Here is a 22,691-nt window from a genome sequence, read left to right as displayed (position 1 = left end):
CCCTGTTGCAGGGTGAACCCCAAGACTGGGCCCACCGACTAAGGGGAAACAATGATCCTCACCTGGTTACGGTCGACAGCTTCTTTAACGCCATGGCCATCTTATATGATGACCCACAACGGGCAGCCTCGGCCGAGGCCACATTATACGCACTCCGACAAGGTCGGCGGGCGGCTGAGGAATACGCCTCTGACTTTAGGCGCTGGATGGGTGACACTCGTTGGAACGAGTTCGCACTTGTGCACCAGTTTCGTATGGGCCTTTCTGAGGCTCTGAAAGACGAGCTCGCCCGGGTGGAGGTGCCCGAGACATTAGAGGACTTGATTGCACTCACCATTAAAATTGACCGTAGGCTACGGGAGCGCAGATTGGAGAGGTCTGGTCAGGGTCGCGGAAATCCCTGGGGGTCATTTCAGGGATCCGGTCAACATACTAGGCCAAGCATCCAGAACCTGCTGTTTGAAGATGCTCCCGAACCCATGCAGCTAGGCCTGGCACGGCCTAAACTATCACCTGAGGAACGCCAGCGCAGATGCTCCCAGAATCTGTGTCTGTACTGCGGCGAAGCTGGTCACATGGCGCGTTCCTGCCCGCAGAAATTGAGTAAGTTCACCTCATCTTCTTTATCTGTTGGCAATATGAATCCATCCCAGTACTTAGTTGTTCCCCTCTCCTTTCAGCTTTCAGAAAGGACCGTGGAGGTGACGGCCATAGTTGATTCGGGGGCATGCAGCTGTTTTGTGGATATCAATTTTGCTCACCAGCAGGGTATCCCCCTCCGCCCAAAGGAGAAGGGGTTTCACATCTTTTTGGCTGATGGTTCCCGGATAAAGTCAGGAGTAGTTAACCAGGAGACCCCTTCCATTGTGACTTCCATTGCCGGTCAGCACCGGGAACTCCTCCGCCTGGATGCTATTGCATCACCCCTTTTCCCAGTCATTCTGGGGCTCCCTTGGTTGCGGGCCCATAACCCCCAAATTGACTGGGAAACTGGGGTTGTCACGTTCCCTTCCCCATATTGTCGGGAACTGTGTCGAACTTCGGGCCCGGAGGTCCCCCAGGTCCTCCTGTGCTCTGAAGGGGATGACAGTCTAAAACAAGTGATTCCTGCAGCCTATCATAAGTTTCTTGATGTGTTCAGTGAACGGGGAGCAGATGCTCTACCCCCCCACCACCCATATGACTGTCCTATTGATCTGTTGCCCGGTTCTGAAATTCCGTTCGGGCGAATTTTTCCCCTTTCTGAGCTAGAATTAGGGGCCCTGAAGGACTATATTGAGGACAGCCTCCGAAAGGGATTCATCCGTCCCTCCACTTCCCCAGCAGGTGCAGGGATCTTCTTTGTAGAAAAGAAGGACAAGACTTTGAGGCCATGTATTGACTATCGGGAGCTGAATAGGGTCACCATTAAAAATCGTTACCCGTTACCACTGGTACCTGAATTATTCCAGAGCTTAAAAGCTGCAGTAGTATTTACCAAGCTGGACTTAAGGGGAGCCTACAATTTGGTTCGCATAAGGGAGGGGGATGAGTGGAAGACGGCCTTCCGCACCCGTTTCGGCCACTTTGAATACCTGGTCATGCCTTTCGGGTTGTGCAATGCGCCAGCCACCTTCCAGCACTTTGTAAACGACATCTTTAGGGACTTCCTGGACATCTTTGTCATCGTCTACTTAGATGACATTTTGATTTTCTCATCCTCCCTGGGGGAGCACAGGGTACATGTAACAAAGGTGTTGGGGCGGTTGCGGCAGCACGGGTTGTACGCTAAAGCAGAGAAATGCTGCTTTGAACAGGCTAGCGTTACATTTCTGGGTCTGATTATCTCCACCACGGGGGTCGCAATGGACCCTCAGAAGGTCTCAGCGATCCTAGATTGGCCTGAACCCACGGACAGGAAAAGCGTCCAACGTTTTATTGGGTTCGCAAATTTCTACCGGAAGTTCATCAAGAACTTCTCGGGTCTGGTCTCCCCCATCACTCAGTTAACTAAGCTTGGGACGCGATTCAGATGGACGCCCGAGGCACAGGAAGCTTTTGAAGCACTAAAAAGGTTATTTACCTCGGCACCCATTCTGGGTCATCCCGACGCCTCCCTGCCCTACATCTTAGAAGTAGATGCATCAGAAAACGCGGTTGGTTCCATCCTTTCCCAGCAGAAGGGCGCCAAGGAATTACTTCACCCAGTAGCATTCTTCTCACGGAAACTTACCCCTGCGGAGAGGAACTACGACATTGGGGATCGCGAACTACTGGCTATCAAAACCGCTTTAGAAGAATGGAGGTACCTGCTGGAAGGTGCCTCTCATCCCATCCTGATATTCACAGACCACAAGAACCTGGAATATCTGAGGACGGCCAAACGTCTACGCCCACGACAAGCAAGATGGGCATTGTTTTTCTCGAGGTTCCAGTTCCACATCACATACAGGCCCGGCTCGAAAAACACGAAGCCTGACGCGTTGTCGCGCATGTACGAGGACACCAAGGAGATCCCAGTACCCGACACTATTCTTCCTGCAGGAAATTTCTTGGCCCTCCAGACGAACCTTCGCTCCGAGATCCTGAGAGCGTCCACAGCGATGTCTACCTCCGATGGGGCCCCCCTCCAGAACAAGGAGGGACTCCTATGGAGGGAGGACCGGATTGTGGTGCCGGAGGATGCCCGAACCTTAGTCTTGGGACATTGCCATGACCATCCACTGGCAGGACATTTTGGGCCGGTCAAGACCCTGGAACTTCTCCGACGTTCCTTCTGGTGGCCGGACATGGCCAAGGATTGTAAGAACTACGTGGGCTCCTGTGCCATCTGCCAGCGGAACAAGCCTTCAAGAAATAAGGCGTGGGGCCTGCTACGTCCATTGCCCATCCCTGAACGGCCCTGGCAGAAAATCTCTATGGACTTCATAGTCGAGCTTCCACCCTCACTGGACCAAACAGCAATTCTCGTGGTCGTGGACCGCTTATCCAAGATGGCCCATTTCATCCCTTTACGGAAGACTCCATCAGCAGCCGAGACGGCGCAAGTCTTTATTCGAGAGATCGTTAGACTGCATGGGGTTCCCGAAGACATCGCCTCGGACCGAGGGGTGTAGTTTACCTCGCGGTTTTGGAGGGCGTTGTGCAAAGCCCTGGATATCAAGCTGTCCCTTTCCTCGGCATTTCACCCTCAGACCAATGGTCAGACCGAAAGGACCAATCAGACCCTGGAACAATACCTGCGATGCTACACATCATTCTCTCAGGACGACTGGGTGCCACTGCTCCCTTTGGCAGAATTTGCGTACAACAACGCTTGCCATTCAGCAACTGGGCAGTCCCCGTTCTTCGCCAACTATGGGTTTCATCCTGTCTTCCTCCCGGACTTAGTCCCGGAATGCCCGATTCCAGCGACACAGGATGCACTGACCTTCTTCACCTCCAACAATAAGAAACTACAGGAAGCCATCCGTCAGGCCCAAGAAGACTATAAGAGGGCGTTTAATAGGAAGCGAAGAGGGGACCTGGTGTTGCAGCCCGGAGAGAAGGTTTGGCTGGCTACGTCAAACTTGAAGATGCTCTGCCCGTCAAAAAAGTTGGGACCTAAATTTATAGGCCCTTTTTGCATCAAACGGATGGTCAATGAAGTGGCCTATGAACTTGTTCTCCCTGAGACACTCAAGATCCACCCTGTCTTCCACGTGTCCCTGTTGAAACCAGTAGCCCCTGATGCCTTCCCGGAACGGGAATCCAGGCCCCCGGAGGCCGTAACGGTTGAAGAGGAAGAAGAATTCGAGGTGGAGGCAATCTTGAAGTGCCGACGAAGGGGGGGCCAGACCCAATTTCTCATCAAGTGGAAGGGCTACGGCCCTGAGGACAATTCGTGGGAACCAGCCCATAATGTCCATGCACCTAGACTTGTCCGGAGGTTTCTTTGTGATCACCCGTCGTGGAGAGATCGGGTGGGCATCCGGAGGTTGCCCGTAGGGGGGGGCAATGTCAGGGATCTCCTCGATCCCTGCCGCGATGGTCCCGGCGCAGGCGCACTGCTCCGCCCTGTACACGGGCACTAGGTCCGGGCCGGCCGCGGCGTTCGAGTTCGCGCATGCGCAGTAGAAGCCGCGGCCGCCCGCTGGGCACCAATGGCAGCGCAGGGCGGGATATTTAAAGGTCCCTGAGCTGTCATTTCTTTGCCTTCTGGTCTTACCTGCTCCCTGTGATCCTGTACCTGTGCCTAGTAAGTTTATTGACCTGGATTGTTTATTGACCTGCTGATTTCTCCTGCCCAGACCCTTGCTTGCCTGACCTCTCTCCCTGGATGCCCCCCATTAGATCTGACCTCCTGTTGCTGACCTGGCGTGTGACCCGACGATTCTCTGCCTGCTCCCTTGTACCTTACCGTCCTCTACTTTACCGACTCGGCCTGTCTGACTACGCACTTGCTCAGCCATCCATCCATCCATCCCATCGGGGTCACCCGACCTCCTCACATCTGGCTCTCCCTGGTTGGAGCCCCTGGCGAACACCCCTACCACTGACAGGTGTGCTCAGTAGAGGCGACCTGGTCTCGGGGTACTACAAGTCCATCCCCACCATCAGGGGCCCTGGTGAACAAGTACCCTGGGGCTTAGACTCCGCGCTCTGGGCACGCCTGACCAGTGGAGTGCTAGTGGTGCCGCTCGGCGGTCCCTCACAGCGGCCCTGTACAGTGCTCTCTGTTCCTCTGTGTCTGGTGGGCACAGTGGGCACATATCCCAGCGAGCTCGCACAGGCAATAGATGTGTGTGGATGTTTAGAAACGTTCCCCCGCATCGACAATGCTCCCGTCCGGCCGTTTATCAGCATGGGCTGGACAGGAAGAGGTTAAAATCAAATCCAAGGCTTAATAAGCAGTGGTAATTTAGTCAGCAAAAAAATTTCATCATAGTTTTCGTCAGCTGCATGTTGTCAGTGATGAAAAACTAAACAAAAAATAAATTCAGTTTTAATTCAGATGACTAAGATACGACTGAAACTAAAATGGCATTTTAGTCAAAAGACTGACTAAAATGTAATCAGTGCTAATAAGCAACACAACTTTCTAAACAACATAAAAGGTATGCCCAATAGCCTATCCTAAAAGCAAAATAAAAAATTAATCATTCTATTCATTGGACCAGATTCATTAATTGAGAATATGAAAATAATAATATTAAAACAAGAAAATGTCTCCACCAGAAACCTAATGCTGGTACTTAATAAAATCACTTGCATAAATATATCCTATTAATAAAATCACTTACATAAATATATCCTGTGACACTGATATTTGGCGTCTACCGAACCTTGTTCTTCCACATACAAGTGTGTATAGTGCGTATGGATAAAAGACAGACTGATAGATCCAGGTAGAGATTTGGCATATTGATTACAAGTACTTACCCCAGTCTTTGTTGCTGGTTGCTGTTAAGAAAAAAACATCCAATTACACTTCAGTTTTTATTACTGAGAAAACGCAACACTTCAATGTACTTTGTGTCTGCCAAGCAAACTAATAATGCCATAAAACCTGATACCCTGCTTAGCTTCTCTAAATTGTTTTACCATTTCTTACAGCAGCGCTGGAACCAATTTACATATAGTATGTAATAAGTTGCAAAAACAAGCAGTGTATTAATAAAATAAAAAAATTAGGAAAAAAAAAACTTTTAAAAGCAATAAGTCATATTGTAGGCCCCATTTATTGAAGCTTCACCAGAAGCACTTCAACGCTCGACACTAGGATTTTCATTCAGTGGTGCCTATTCACACCTGAGCGTAGTATCTCTTGAAGCTAAAAAAACCCCATCAGCTTCTTTTGGGGTAGAGGCATATTTTTGTCCCAATACACTTTAATGGGAGCACCTGAAAAAGGTGTGGAAAATGTGAGTACCATAATTTTTTATTTCTTAGTAACTAGATTTCACTCAACCTGAAACTCACACAGAAATACTTGTACAAAATCTCACAAAAAAAAGCCAGAAAAATTACCAGACACACAGCTCTCGATCATGTGATCAGTGTGAATAGGGCTTAAGAGTTTTGACACATGATATAGCAAAACAACTAACAATCAACTTTGCATGGGAACTTATGAGTATGTTTGGGACCACACTATTGAGATCTTCCGCACAAATTGTGTAGGTTCACCACCAGAAGTAAATAATAATCTATGATGTAGTGAAAAGCCTTTGACACTGGTCAGGTGAGTCACAAGAGCCATTATTTGAAGGAATTAATAATTCAGTCTGCTTTCTATAACAGAATGGATTTACAGTAGCCATTTTGTCAATGTGTGATGAACCTAGACCATATGAGTTAGAGAGAGCTGACTATGAGAGATAATGTTTTTGTGCTTTGTTTTTTTTTAATATTTTTGTACTGGTACATGTTCTCTATGGTAAAGCCCAGCTTTCTGTGCCTTTTGTTTGACAATATCTTGTTTATTAGCTCTACATATGGCCAAAATGTAAGTTCTATCAAGATTTGTGAAATTGTTCTTGAATCGAACCCAGGCAGATTTAAAAGGGAATAATGGAGTCTGCCATTGCTGAACTTTCCTTTTGACAATGGTAGTTCCTTGGCTGTCATGCTGATGTTTTATTCAATGTTTTCTGAGTAAATGACCCAGAACAGGTATAGCAATAGCAAAATCTGAGACTTTTCCAACACTTTTACGGCATGCTGGTTCCATGTCTGTGACCCAAACACGCCTAATTTAGATACACACAGCCAGTACCGGGACAAGGTAATCTAGTGCCCAGGGCAAAAGTGGGAAACTGCACCTCCTGCCCGCCTATCATCCCCATAATCCCAATACCTGTTGAAAAAGGAAGGGGCGGGGTCAACATACACCAAAATGTTTGTAATGTTCGTGGCATTCAATTGTATAGCACAAATATTTTTGGTACACTGTAGCAAACTGGTACATGCCAACTGCTGACTTCAGCCTGCTGCTGGCTAAATACAAGTTACAGGATTGCAGAACTAAGCGCTCGGCTGTGACCTACAGGAGAAGCAGGGCCCAAAAAAGCTTTGACCCTACTTCACCTTTAAGGGTCCTTTTGCATGGGCAATCCATTCAGGTTTGCCTGTCAGTTTTTCAGGAGAACCTGATTGGAAGGTCCATGCAGCCCTATGGACAGGCTAATGTCAATGGACTTGTGTCTGTTTACACCTGCCTAGCTCTGAATCCATCCAGGTCTGGGGGGAAAAAAATTAGAAAAGGACTGTATCCTCTTCCATTTATCTGGACCTAAACGTGAAAAATTGGAGGAAGCATGATTTAAACAGTTAACAGAAACTGGAGTCTGTTTTCATCCAACAGCCAATAGAGCTGTCATGGGTCCCCCTGTGTCTGCTGGCACAAACTGAACCAGACACAGATGTAAAAAACTGACATCCATTCTGTTCAGCTCTGATTCAGCAAGGGATTTGCTCATAGAACCCTTGCTGATTGAAGTGGGCTCTGTCCAGTTTGAGAGGATAATTGGAGCTTGTTCACACACGTGATGGGGGGGGGGGGGGGGAGTAAAAATGGGTGGCTGAGCCATGGTTTTACTGACCCCCTGACCTCCTGTCTGAACACTAAACCTACAGCTGCTACCAGCTGTACATGTTGCGGCCACAATGCTGTGCTTAAACAGAATGTTGCTGCCACAGAACGCAGTAATGCAATTCTGCCTGCAGTGTGGTAGTATGCCAAGTATCAGGTTAAATCAGGCAGTGAGGAGAGAACATATCACCTCCTCACCACTTCTCGAACGGATCTGAAAAGAGATCAATGCATGGATCACTTTTCAGAGGAGTGACAGTCACTACTACATTATAGCCGGCTATAGACAGATTGAAATTCATCTGGCTCAGCAGGAGCCAGGTGAATTTTGATCCATCTACTGGCAGGCTGATTGGACTGAAATCGATTTATTGATCAACTTTAGTACAACCAACCTGTCGTTGTTTTTAGTATAATCACTACCACAGTCAATAGCCAGCACCAGTGATCATTGTATTCTGATGGCGGCGAAACCTCCAACTGTCAGAATACAATAGGGAAGTGGAAAATATTCCCCCATCAGCACTGACTGTGTTGATGGGGAAATCAATCAACCCATGGTCAAAGGAAATAAAATTGCATAATGTATGGCCAGCCAATGAACCAGCCCTAAGAATAGCCAACCAAATAAATGCAGGGAAGTCAAAAGTTAATCTCCTCACCTGATAACAGAGAGTTCACTGCACACTCTGCTCAGCCTTATTTATTGCCAGGATGACAGTGTAACATGATCTCTAGTTCAGGCTATGCTGACAGGTCCGGACCTTCCGGCAACTGGAGACAGATGGACTGGGCCGAGGGGCAGGGTGGCAATTGACCCCCAGGCCGCTCTGATGCCACTGTGGGGGGTCCCCAAGAGGCCAGACTGTGGCTCCCTAGCTGCTGCAGGGCTCTGTGCTGAGAGAGTCTCTCTCTCACAGCCCAGAGCCGGCACTGGCAGTCCACCCCCCTGCATAGACTGGAGAGGAGAAAGAGCTGGTCTTGCTTCTCCTCTTCCTGCACTCTCCTCCTGTGTCTGCTGGGCTTCAAACTTCTTGCCCATACATCTCTGAGGCACAACACTGCCGGGGAGTGTGGGCAGGAAGTTTGAAGCCCAGCAACCAGAAGCAGAAAGGTGCAGCCTGCCGATCCATCCATTGTGAGTGAAGTCCCTCCCTCCCTTCTCCTTACCTCCCAGTGAGTACTTCAATGTAAACTAGCTTCCTTCCTTCCTCTCTCTGTTTGCGTATATTTATTTGCAAGGCTAGCCACAGGCAGATCAGCAGGAACCAGCCAAATTTCACTCTATAGGCAGGCTTGTTGAACTGAAGTCGATTGACGCTTTGGGGTGCATGTTTTAATGCAATAGGCTGCGCACAAGTGCCTAAAGATTTCAAGGTGAAGAGGAGTAACCAGCCTGACCTGCCTAGAGATCAGAGAGTACCTGGAGTGGCGCTTCAGCCTGGGATGGGTGTTGTGACAAGGCAAAGAAAAGGGAGATCGGGAGCGGGGCCGAGTCTCTGCAGCATGGGCCTCTGGGTTGTGTATGTCCTCTGGGCCAAAAGTTGCCAGTCAGCCAAGGCACTGGTACCTGAATTTAGTAGTGCTCAGGCACCCTGTGAGAGCAGGAAATACAGTGTCATCCAGGCAGTAACTCAGGCTGAGCCAGAGTGTGCAGTGAACATTCTGTTATGTGGGGGGATTTAAAACTTAATTCCCTTTTTTTCTACAATAGAAAAGAAAGAATGGAGCTGCTGCAGCTCCAAGTGCCCCCTTGCCTTGACACAGAGACACTGCGCCCCAGGCAGGTGCCCCTTCTGCCCACCCCTCCTCCCGGCCCTGCACACAACCAACTTGAATTTTAAAAGGAGGTCAGTAATGGCAGCTCCCAAACCTCTCTCATGACAAGGTTGCTTGTAATATCATAAAACAAAATGCTGCAGTTAATCTTTAAAATAAAGAAAAGCTAAGATGAAACAACTGGACTTTAAGAAATCTTAAGTACTCCAATTAGAATAGTACTTACATTCTTTTTTCCAGTAGGGTCACCAATTGCTGCAACTGTGGCAAAGTACTGAATAACACGTTTCGTGTTCACAGTCTTGCCAGCACCAGATTCTCCACTATAAACAACAATTTGAAAGAATTCATCAGTTTGCAAGCTAAACATTATACCAAATATTGTTAATAATATTATCTAATGATTGGAATGCTATTGCCCTGGATAGAAAACTAAACATGTAAAAAATGTATGTGAAAATGTAGCACTATATAGACAGAGAGGGTCGAATTACTATAGGAAAAGAGTCTCTTGACCTAGCTAAGTGAATGTTTACTTTTCAAAGTGAATGTTAGCAAATTAGGTGAATCTCTGGTCACATTAAACACCCAGTCATAGGTGAGGGAAATTAAGATAACATTATTTTTTTTCTACATCATGTTTCAGATATTTAAAGTGTTACTAAACCCAGGATCCACTATATCTGATCTTCCACAGTATACAGAACATGGAAATGCAATTCTATTAGTAAAAATAAACTACTAAATATCTTTTCTTATCAGCAGTATAAAGCAGTTTTGTGACTTGTATCAGTGTCCGGACGAGGACTGGTTAATCTTGTAGAAGGAGTTTTTATTCCCCTCTGACTGTTCTATGAGGCTGCGTGACCCTTGACCCTCTGTCTGGACAGTGCTGATTGGCCCTGTGCTGCTCACATGCACCCCCCCCCACAAAAAAAAACTCTCCAGTAATACACCTCAAACTGAGCATGTGCAGAATGCCTCCTAGGGTTTTGTACTATCAGCAGATGGATTGGGGACTGTGGAAGAAGAGGAGGATCAGAGAAGACAGGATAAAACAAACTTTTTACACAATGCAGAGGATTAACCCTTTAGGTTCCACAGTGAGTATAACAAGCATGCTTTACTGCATATACAAACTGAGTTTACTGTTGTGTGTTTAGTAACACTATAGTAAACAGTTTCACTTTTTTTGTATATACACAGTAACATTTACTGAACACACCAGAGGAAACAGAAGATGATAGAAAAGGATAAGGGCACTTATTGTCTTTTTTTTTTACATAAGTTTATTACATATAGACAGTGTATTTAAACACAAAGTTTTGTAATCCTTTTGCCCCTACACCACTTATAGCAGAACTAAAGGCTAAAAATAAAAAAGTGTAAGCAGGCAAGTTTTTTATTGCAGAAGAGACATGCAATGTCTTCTGCAGTAAAATACACTTACCTGCCTGTTCGCAATCCTCTGTAGAATATATACTGAGCCGTGCATATGCAGCTCAGATTACATTCTGGAACAGTGACTGTTAGCCAGGAAGACTACATTCCTGAACATGCATGGGAGTGGCGTCATCCTCCACTGGCCAATCAAGCTGGATGGGAACCAGCGCCCAGAAAAATTCAGGGAAAAGATGTTGGTGTTGGCATCAGACTGTTAGAGCATAGGTAAGTATTCTTGTCTTTAGTTCCACTTTAAATCCAACCCAAATCCATTCCATCCCGAATCCCTGGAGGGATGTAAACAATATTCAGGCCTCATAGCTAGATCTACGTAAGATAAGCAATTTTGGGGGCTAGACCTACTTAAGGAGGTGGAAAATTCCTTACTATTAATATACACATTACTTTAGAAAATATCTGTTTTATCCTGTTATGTTTTATCAGTCTATTTTTTCTCCATGAGGATTACTTTAACATTATTGGATAGTGTAATAAAAGCCAAATATTGAGCTACATGAAATAAAATGAGTGGTACATAAATACCAGTTATAACAGATATGTGTCAGGTGTATTATTAAATAATTAAAATTCATTTTTAATCTTACTTACGTGATCAACATTGACTGATTTTCACGATCTAACAAAGAAAAAAAAAAGAAGAAATTTTGATTCTTTGATAAGCAAATGATTGTAAAGTCATGAGCTACACACCTCAGGGTAAACAAATTAACTCAGAAACCCTCATAGGGAAAACATGTAATAATGGATGTTTACTGTATGTGTTGCCCATAGCATTCAGTCATATGCTAGCATTTTTTTTCTAACCTGTAATATTCTGCACTGAGAAAAAAGAAGCTGGAATCAGATTGGTTTAGTGAGAAATATCAACCTTTCCCTTTCCTAATTCCAAGGACGTATGATATTCATACTTATACAATTAACATAAGAGACACAAATTATATGAATGTGTTTATCCTGGATGAGATATAATGAAACAAGTGTCATAAAATATAAAGTGATTACATTTTACAACACAAATTAGATCAATGTGTAACACGATAGAAAAAAAGTGGGAACTGCTAAGACCTTGGTACAATGACATGAATTCATACTTACTGCGCAACATGTCATGGTAAGCATTGTCAGCGATGGAGAAGATATGAGGAGGGGCTTCAGAACGTCTCTTTCCCTTGTAAGCAGCAACCACCTCTGTCTTGTAGACTGGAAGCCATTTGTACGGGTTCACAGTCACACAAAAAAGGCCTGAATAAGTCTGTAATGTAAGAAACACTTAGTATTGTATAAACTAGATCCTAATAACAGTAATAGCAATTGTGAAGTATGCAGTTGAAATGTTGCAAACACCCCACAAAAAAACAAAAAAAATGATCAGACAAAAAGTAACTAAAAGAAATCTGGATAGCAAAGTAGAGGAAAGGATACTTACATAGATCATCCAGTTAGCATAACGTTTGCGCAGATTAGATAGCACTGATGCCTCGTTGAGGTGAGTTAACATAGCCATATCTTCAATCATGTCAAACTTCGGGGGATTCATCTGCTGTACATCTTCCTCCTTTACCACCACAGTCTATGTAAAAATGAGGGAACACATAAATTAGAAAATACACCGATTTACACCCTCAGTGTGTTATGCTTTCTCTCATATTCCACAACATGGTATGCTGCTCTCTTCACTTGTGATTATCATTATAAAGTCACTTTAGGCCAGAGTGGGTCAAGTCTATATTTATTTGGAATCCTTCAAGAATTTGCAAAGGCATTAAAGTAAAACTGAAAAAATATATATATATTTTATTATTTTGCCTCTTGAAAAAAGCTAATAGGAAAGGAGTTTAAAGGGCCACTGTCATAAAAAATGCTGCCCAACAAATGTAATCAAGATTGGGTCAAGCTATAACAAGAATGCTTTCGGCACTCCCCTTTATTCCCATGGTTTAAATCTTAACCCCTTCATGCCTAAGGGTAAAACAAATCTAAATGCCTAAGCACAATTTTGCAACGTTGACATGTGTTATTAAAACCGTACATATCACAACTACTTTGTACATCCAGGTGATTTATACCGCGTTTTTTTTCAGGACAAATTGGGCTTTCATTTGGTGGTAACTGGTAATGGATATCTCCTGATTTTTTTCTATTATCAAAGGAAAACTGGCCCAAAATAGTAAAAAAAAAAATCTTTTTTTTTTAGCTATGTGTTTCTTGTTACTACCATAACCTACCACCAAAGAACAACCCAAAATAAATTCACCAGCTCTTGACAATCGCAGCAATACCATATATGTGTATGTTATTTGTTGTTTGTACCTGTAGTACAGCCCAGAAACGATAGTGCGTATTTTGTTTTTGTCTATTTCTTTTTTACCTAAAACACACTGATACTGACATTGACACTAACTGACACTGATACCAATTAAAAAAAAAATCCTGACCTTTTGACCTTGCCCTTTGACCCTGACCTTGCCCCAAACAATAACCCTGGCACTGAACTAGATCAAACCTTGATCTAGGTATTTTTCTTTATTTTTTCTTTTATTTTTTAATATTTATTTATTTATCTTTTTTTTTTAACATATTTTTTCTCTCTATGCCAGGAGTTAGAGAGATACAATGTATCTCTCTTCTCCATTCATAGAGAGAGAAAAAAACGAGGAGGCCGGGCTGCACAGTGACTGATCACTGTGATAGCCAATCAGAGGCTATCACAGCGATCATGTGACCTGTAATCGGGAGTCCCAGGTCCCGATTGTTAGAAGGAGACCCGGGGCTCTCAGTGACACCGCGGTCTTTGTGCTGGGAGCATGCAGTGCGGCGCGCTCCCAGCACAAAGACAGGTACGTAAATATTCAGCCCCACAGAAAAAAAAAACAGTTCCGTGAGACCGCATATTTGTGTGACGTCGGCATCAAGGGGTTAAGGAAAATGCTGCTACAACTGCATGTAAATGTGGAAACAATATAAATAAATATAATTGATCTAAAAAAAAGACAAAAAAAAAAACTAAACCTGAACTCACAAAAAAATTTAATTTATATACGGTGTATCCTAATAGCCAAAAATGATATAAATCCACTTATGTGCACCAGATGCCTTTGCAAGCCCAAATATTATTTTGTAAAAGTAACAGTGACTACATCACTGAGCTGCACATAGCCTGTGCAGAGAAAAGAACTGTGAGGGACCACAGGCTACCTGCAGAAAATTACAGAAGGGTGATCATCCTGCACAGGGAGAGAGTGCATCAGTGACCGTCCTTTATTACAGGAAGCTCCTGCATGGAGGCAAAGTTCCAAACTAGATTACACAGATCTGGGAAAAATACACACAGCACACCAAGATTTAAGTTAGAATATTTCTTATATTTAGCATTTGCTTATCCCAAAGTTCAGCTTTAAAATACCGAAAACTATCATATTAACCACATACAGTTTTCAGAATACATTACAATAGTGGCCCATTAAACTGTCAATCAGTTATGAAAGCTTAACAAACAAACGTACCCTATTTTGGCATTATTCAGTAAACTGTTAGCACTGCATAGGTTATATCTTATTATAACTGTGAGAGGTTTGACTTTACCTTTCCATCTGCAAGCTCAACAGTGACTTTTCCTCCACTAGTCTCTTTAATTTCAACCTGTAAATACGCTTCCTTTTCATCAGGTATCCAACATTTTTTCTTTCCTGTTCAATAAAATAAAAGCTTTATTCTGGAGCTATGCTTTTTTTTCCTATATATTTATATTTTTTAGCAGGAAATTAGCTCAGTACTAACATTTTGAGACTCTGGATCTCTGGTAGGGACTTTAGACCAGTGGTCTCCAAACTGCGGCCCGGGGGCCAGATGTGACCCCTTTGCTTGCCTTTATCTGGCCCCTGAGGCATTATTTTTGCCACTGTCACTAACCAAGTGACACTATTCCTTCCACTGACAACAATGGGACACTATTCCTGCCATTGAATTCAGCAATGGGGAACTATTCCTGCCATTGAATCGAACAATGGGGCACCATTCCTGTCATTTAATTCAACTATTTCTCTCCCTAATACCAAAGATGGGGCATTCTTTACTCGCATTGGGCACAGTCTGGACCCCTAAAGTCTGAAGAACAGTAAACTGGCCCTTTGTTTAGAAAGTTTGGAGACCCCTGCTTTAGATAGTAATGCAGGATAAATACTAATGCAAATGTTATGTGTTGTTTGTAAAATGCCACAGGACTTGCCAGTTGTATGTAAAAATATAAAACCCTTTCTAAATGTTATATAATCTAAAGTCCCAAAGGAGACATTGGTATCACAGCATGATGATATCCCTAAAAAATATAAAGCTTTTCTGGATCTGGTCAAATACTGGAGCCGAGTATTGAAAACTATGGAATGGAAAATTGGAACAGACACGGAGCTGCTGGTACAGCAATCAGATTTGACCCTTGAAATTAAACAGATAATGATACTGTTGCCAGGATCGATTCCACTTTTACTACACATGAGTATTTTTTCACTTCATTTTTTATTAGCATTTTTCTTTTACCTATACCAGCCCTCATCTTTTATGCCACCTATTTTCTGACTGCATTTGCCTAATGAAAGTACAAAATTCCCCATTACTTGTGGCTTACTAAACCCTCACCAGGGGCGGACTGACAACTCATGGGGCCCCCGGGGAATAGGGGATCATGGGGCCCCTGTGTCCTTGCCCAAACTCAAAAAAGCCTATGAAAAAGGTACCAGGGGCATCTCATGGGGCCCCCTACTGACCCCGGGCCCTCGGGCAGTGCCCAAGTTTCCAAATGGTCAGTCCGCCCCTGACCCTCACTTGTCCTGTTTAATGTGTCCAGGCCATTTCTTAATCAATACAGATCAGGGATCATAACAATCATATACTGCTAAAAATACATAATAGATTAGCAATAGCGCATATCTGTCTGCAAATTTTAGTGGAAACTTTAAGGCAGGTAATCATGCTTAAGGTAGTTGTAGGCATATTTATGCACTTGCAACAACATAGTTGAGTACTGTCAGGACAAGCTTTCAGGGTGTATATCCCCTTCTTCTAAATGTAAAAATTTAATTGTTAGTGCAAATAAAAAAGTTCTACAGACAGTATTCAACTGTGTTGTGGCAGATAATTAAAAACCTATACAGAAACGCATAAAATCCATAGAAAATATTACTGCCCATTGCAAAAAACTGAATAATAGCAACTGCCATAACTGGCAGTACAGTGGCTTATTAGCCTAAAAATTTGAGTAATAGGGTAAGGATTGATGGGAATGTACAATAAACATGTAAAGCACTGCGTAAAATGACAGCACTATATAAGTCCCTATAATACATAAATAAATAAATAAATACAATAATAGCATCTGCCATAATTGGCAGTACAGTGGCTTAGCAGTTAGCATTTCTGCCTTGCAGCACTAGGGTCCTTGGTTTAAATCTCAACCAGGACACTACCTGCATGGGGTTTGCATGTTCTCCGTGTGCTAGCGTGGGATTCCCCTTGGTACTTTGGTTTCCTCCCACACTCCAAAGGTAGGACAATTGGCTTCTGTCTGCCTTGTGTAAATAGCTAGCACCATATAAATACATGTAATAAATAATGAACGGCAACTCTAAAAAGAACTGTCCATAAAATCAATGTATTACAATAAAAAAATGCAGTAAAGGAAATTTGGTTCCAAACAAAACATCTAATAGTATAATCAAACAGTCACTTGCCCTCAAATGCTACAGTCTGTTGTATCATTAATTCTTTTTCACTCTTCCTTAGGTAGGTAGCCGCCTCCCCGAAATCCGACATGTCCATCATTTTGACAGATGTAAGTGATACTCGAAATCGGCAACTGTGAAAAAGTAAAACTGTTAAGACAATATAGAAAATATGGAAGTGGAATTATTCGATTGAAAACAATTATCTACAACTGATATCCTCCCAGTCCTGATAAATTAATTTTAAATATGCACATATACATCCATGTGTCTTCATGTAAATCATCATGCTTATGAATTGAAAAGATCGTTGTGTGCATACCCTGTCAAGCAAATGATGTGGTAATGACTGCTGGATGACTTCTTGCTTTTATATGAGGTCTTCAAGGTCAACAGGGCCAAGTACTTTTCATTAGCTCCTAATTTAGCCCTTGAGGGTGCAGGGAGATGGGTGCAGACACTTAGCCTACAGTTCTAGGAGGAGGGGTTTATCTTGCTCCTGTTTTCACTTCACTTGATTGTTGGTGCATTGTTGATAAATGACCTAATGGAAAGGAGGAATTGTTTCCCTAATCACATGTCACAAAAACATAAGATAAAATATGTACTACACAGCTCGTGTTGGAAAGCAAAGGTTGTGAATCTACACTGAAGTGGGCTGTAAAATGTTTGAACTTTTTATGGAATAGTTCTGTAGAGTGTTATAATCTCTCATGGAAAAATGAAAAAACTTGGATGTAGGCCATTCACAACAAAGAAAACAGTGAAAGTTACTATTGATATGCTTGTAGTACAGTAAATCAACTTATTTGGATTATAGAATTGCTTTTGTATTATTATTATTATTACTACTATTATTATTCAGATGGTCTTTATGACCAAGAATGGTGCAGTCTGCTTCCCCTGAGTGCAAAATGCAAAGATTTAAAGCATATCTAAATTCCCCCCCCCCCATAAAAAAAAAGAATCCGTTATAGCTGGAGAAAGTCCATAGATGTGGTAGGTGCATTTTTTTCAGGTTGTTTTTCCTTTATCTTCACCTGGCTATCCTGCCAGGAACATATTAGGATGTCCAAGGAGATAATGCTTGCTCACCATACTGGACCTATGTAGGAGCACCATTGTCACCATTGCAATTTGAACTACAAACCGCTTTCCTCATTGCCACAAATTGTGGTAGATGTTTTGTAGTTACAAAAGATAACTGGGACGGCTGATAGCAGTGTCTGAGATTTTAGTTTAGGGCACAGGAAGTTACGAGGACAGTGGATTTCTGGCAGATTTAACATCCATTCTGTACTTCCAGACATTGCACTTAGGGGAAGAGCAGTGGCTTGCAGCACTAGGGTCCTTGGTTTGAATCTCAAAAAGGACCCCATCTGCATAGAGTTTGCATGTTCTCCCTGTGCTTTCTTGGGTTTCTTCCCACACTCCAAAGAGGTGCTGGTAGGTTAATTGGCTCCTGCCTAAATTTCACTAGAATTTATGTATGTGAGGTAGAGACCATAAATTGTAACTAAATTGAGATTAACATGAACAGTATGTAAAGCATGACATAAAATTGTTGGTGATATGTATAAAACCTGTAATAATAGTCTGAAAAAAGAAAACGAATGCAGCCACCACCAGGGGTGGACTGACAACTCATGGGGCCCCCGGGCAATAGGGGATGGATTATGGGGCCCCTGTGCCCTTGCCCAAACTCAAAAAAAAAGGCCTATGAAAAAGGTACCAGGGGCATCTAATGGGGCCCCCAACTGACCTCGGGCCCTCGGGCAATGCCCAAGTTTCCAAATGGTCAGTCTGCCCCTGGCCACCACATCATAGGACTGGTAAGTTGCAATATTTACATTTTTTATTCTTGGGTTTAGGTATACTTTAAAGTACAACACCAGCTTAGTGCTTTCCAAGCCCAGGAGGGACCCAAACTTTAGTTCCTCGTACCGCCCCATTTACCTATTAAATGTTGATGCTAAGCTTTTGGCTAAGATTCTCGCCACTCAGCTGAATATGGTAATTTTGGCCTTGGTTGATGAGGATCAGACTGGCTTCATCCCAGGCAAGGGAACCAATATCAGTATCTGCAGGTTGCACACTCACCTTGCTTTGGCCACTCCAGATAGTCCGGAGGTAGTAGCTTCCTTTGATGCTGAGAAGGCTTTTGATTCAGTTGCACAGACCTACTTCTGGGATGTTTTGGACAAGATTGGGTTTGGGCCCTGGTTTAACTCCTGGATATGCCTGCTTTATTCCCCCATTCTGCCAGGATGCACCAATAATAACCTGTCCTCCTCCTTCCCTCTCCACAGCCAGGGCTGTCCCCTGGGCTCTTTGCCCTGGCCATGGAACTTCTGGCGGCAATCCTGCGGGCTGCTTCAAAGGTTAGAGGTATTTGAGTGGGCTCTATCATTGAAAAAGTGGCACTATATGCAGATGATGCACTTTTGTTTTTGAACAATCCTTACTCCTGGTTGCAGTCCGCTTTGTGGCTGGATGATGAGTTTGGTGCTTTCTTGGGGATATGGATTAACTGGGATAAATCCGTTCTCTTCCCTCTTGAGCATTGGCCTGCCCCGCCTGTTATCAACACAACATTACAGTGGGCCATGGATTTTAAGTACCTGGGGATACTTATTAGCAACTCTATTTCATCCTATGTGGATCCTAATTGACTCACTTTGCTTCAATCCTTGTTCATAGATGCGCTACCTGGAGCACTCTCCCACTATCACCCGTAGGCAGAATCAACCTACTGAAAATGATTTATTTACCTAAGTTTTTATACTTTTTTAAAAACATGCCTGTCTGCATACCCAAATCCTTTTTTAATAAACTGAATGGTATTTTGGGTTCATTGGTTTGGGCTGGCAAGACCCTCTGGTTTGCCAAGTCAACGCTGAAACTACCCTTTTCACAGGGGGGACTTTCTCTGCCTGACTTCCTTCTATATTATTGGTCAGCACTGTTGGTTACGGTGAGGTGGTAGTTCTCGCAGTCAAGGGACAACACGGAAGTTCCGTTGGAGGCGGTCATCATTGGTTCGTATGCTACTCTTAGTAACTAAGTCTTTCAGGGCCCGCAGGGCCCTTCTCCACCTACTTGTCTGATGAGAACCATTATTGTGGTGTGGCAGCAGGTGAGGTTGCAATACCACCAACCTTCTAGATTTTCTCCTCATACTTCCCCTGTGGGCCAATTCTACCCTGCCCCACCTAGCTTTGTTGCTCGATCACCACCTGTGGGCTACTCAAGGAATAGTGGAACTATGTCTAATGGCAAGCTGCACAGTTTTGCGGACCTTCAAACTGAATTTCAGGTGCCTAATAAGATGTTCTTTCACTACCTGCAACTTAGACATGCGATACATAGGCGATTCCAAACTGATGTAACTCTTGAGTCTGATCCTCTGGAGCGTCTCCTGACCTCTAGGGCAGTGGGGAAGCCTCTGTCCTCAATCTACCTTCGCCTTTCGGTGGCTCATTTGCTGAGACTAAGTTGTTCACCAAGTGGCAAGCATACATACCTGATTTAACCGAGGAAGACTGGGATGTGTATACTACTCATTATGTCACTAATATAATGTCAGCCAAGGATAGGTTTATTTAAGTTAAATTTATTCACAGAACTTACTTTAATCCTGTTCACTTGGCTGGTATATACACCCCAGTCAGTCCTCTATATACCCGATGTCAGCAAGCTGAAGGGAACTTCTATCATATGATCTTGACCTCTAAATTTGGGCATTTTTGTCTTGAATGCGATTAATGTTACTTATGACCTGACCTTGTCCCTAGACCCTTATGTGTTGCTTTTAGGAGTGCTGGAGAGCTGAATTTAGTTGCTATGTCAAACTATTTGTATTCTGTGCCTCCTTCTATGCCAGGAGGGAAATCCTCCTTAAATGGTAAGCCCTATGCCTCCGACTATTTAAGCTTGGCATGCAAATAATGAAGTCCTCCTACGGTAAGCAGACAAAATGGAAGTATGCTATATGCTATATGGGCTTCTGACACATTGGACTTGCAGCTCTGTAATGTTACAAGTCTGCTAAACAAACCTAAAAAACAGATGTCAAAATATATTAACGAGGTTGTAAAGGCTGGATATTTTTTTACCTTTATGCTTACCCTGCATTAAGGCAAAAATGTCTTTGTATTGCCCCCTCACCCTCAACCCCCACTTATGCATACCCGAGTACTTTCTTGATTCAGCGCTGTGCGTATATGAGCGGCTCTCTTCTTTCTCTCTACTCACAGACGCAGCAGTCAATCAAATTCTTTGAGCAGAGAGCAGGGGGCAGGGCTTAACCGAGCTATCTTTGTCTATGAATGCAGGCAGCACAGCTCAGGAGCGAGCCCGCAGACAGGCTTCCCATAGGCTTCCTATGGGTGCACACCAAGATAGGAGCCAGGAGCACCCATGGTTGACCCGAGAAGAGAAGGTTTAGGGTCGCTCTGTGCAATACCTAATGCACAGAGCAGGTAAGCATAACATTTGTTTATTGATGCCACTATACTCTTCACAGGATTTGATTGCAAGATTTTTTTTTTCAGTTAAGACTCACATTTTTATCTGTAGACTTTATTTGCATATGTATTACCTGGATATATCTTCTATTTAATTTGTTTGCACAGTTTTCACTTGAAACTGTGATGACTAAACTCTCTCAATCAACATTTTCTTCAATCTACTAATGCTAGCATTAGTAAATAGATAATGTAAATACAGGGGTTGTCATCTGAGTGCAGTGTGGCAGAGGTGTGTGACTCACAGAATGTTGTAAATGCTTTAAATGATACATTTACATTTATCTATTTCCACTGAGAAATCAGCTGTTGTGTTGACCCCAGGTTTTTCTTGAATGTATGATCTCTCTACCTACCTAACAGCTGACCCAGAATTTTTGAAAGCTAGCACTTGGGATGCTTATTACAGCAGACACTAAAGCTGAACTCCAGGAATTCTGCCACTTTGTACTTTGTGCTGGATTACCATGAATTAGGTCCTGTTGGGTACATGCCTCCTCATTGATGTACCTCTTTAGTTTAAATTTGTATTTCTATTGAGCGCCTGAAACATAGTTATTGCTATAGTTTCGGTGCTCAGATGCTGGTCCTTCTGGTCTCAGCTACTGCAGCTGAAGAACCGCATACAACCTCTGTGCCCACCTCTCTCCTCCTCCTCCCCAATCACAGGGTGCTTTGTATTAGGTGAACTCATTTACAAAATACAAAGGCTTCTGTGAATGAACAGAAGAGGGGATGGGCAGGTAGAGATACTGCTGTATGAGAAAGCAAAGTCTCACCTGTAGGAGCCCCAGGAGAACAGTCATAACTGTACTCCTGGAGCTCCATAAAACTGTCAGCTAAAAAAAAGATAAATCCACGAAGAAGGCCCCTTTCACACGAGCGGTCCATTTTGTCAGTTTTTTGGACCCTCCATTCACCTCTGTAGGTAGTTGGATGTAAACAGAATTTTGTCCGTTCACACTTGGCTACCTCCGATCTGGCAAAAACAAACGGAACAGGGATTCGTTCCCCTTCATCTGGCTGGACTGGAGGGCAGTTGGGTGTAAACAGACAGCTGGTCCATATACAACCAACTGCACATAGAAGAGAGTGGACTGTGTCCATGTCCCCTCTGCATAAGTAGAGCAGACACAAACCTAACATCCGATAGCTCCGCTCAGCTCAGTAAAGGATTAGCAGACGGATTCAAGGCTGAGGAAAACCATATCCAGCCCTTCTGAAAGGGGTTTTACCCATAGGAATCCAGCACATTGTACAAAGTACATGTCTATCCAGTTTCAGTCTTGGGAAGGGTATTGATACACTTTAATCATAGAGGATGAATCTGCCTTGCACGGACACAGACAGCAATAAAAACATTACAGGAGTTCTAGCCCTTCAACACTTTATCTCACAAAAAAAAAGGCTACATACACATACATACACTTCAAAAGTTGTATAAGTGCACATTGGTATACGTGTGTTGCAGTAGCTTGGATTTCACTGCGAGTTGCATTACGCTGCCATTCATTTTCTCATGAATTAATATTTTGCGGTGCACCGAGTTTCCAAAAATGTATTCAGGTGCATTTTTGTGTTTGATAAGCTGACAACCCTGTCTACTGTATATGAACGGGCAGCCATAACACAACACATGATTAGGTATTAAAAATG

At 43.6% G+C, this 22,691-nt stretch overlaps 1 protein-coding gene across 1 annotated transcript in view; it reads right to left on the bottom strand.

Annotated features, from left to right (window-relative positions):
• MYH15 (myosin heavy chain 15) overlaps nucleotides 1-16,639 on the bottom strand; it is a 75,410-nt gene extending 58,771 nt beyond the window's left edge. Inside the window, exons 1-7 of the mRNA XM_089692233.1 lie at nucleotides 16,519-16,639; nucleotides 14,378-14,481; nucleotides 12,222-12,365; nucleotides 11,891-12,047; nucleotides 11,384-11,411; nucleotides 9,558-9,654; nucleotides 5,401-5,421 (exon numbers count right to left, since the gene is read on the bottom strand). Of these exons, the coding sequence (XP_089548359.1) occupies nucleotides 5,401-5,421; nucleotides 9,558-9,654; nucleotides 11,384-11,411; nucleotides 11,891-12,047; nucleotides 12,222-12,365; nucleotides 14,378-14,481; nucleotides 16,519-16,609 (642 nt within the window). The 5' untranslated portion in view covers nucleotides 16,610-16,639. The remainder of the gene's footprint in view (nucleotides 1-5,400; nucleotides 5,422-9,557; nucleotides 9,655-11,383; nucleotides 11,412-11,890; nucleotides 12,048-12,221; nucleotides 12,366-14,377; nucleotides 14,482-16,518) is intronic.
• Nucleotides 16,640-22,691: the final 6,052 nt, after the last annotated feature.

The sequence above is a fragment of the Staurois parvus genome, unplaced genomic scaffold, assembly GCF_062004578.1.
Source record: "Staurois parvus isolate SC_StPar_1 unplaced genomic scaffold, SC_StPar_1.0 ptg000580l, whole genome shotgun sequence".
Taxonomy (NCBI): Eukaryota; Metazoa; Chordata; class Amphibia; order Anura; family Ranidae; genus Staurois; species Staurois parvus.
This window is presented reverse-complemented; position numbering and strand designations above follow the sequence as displayed.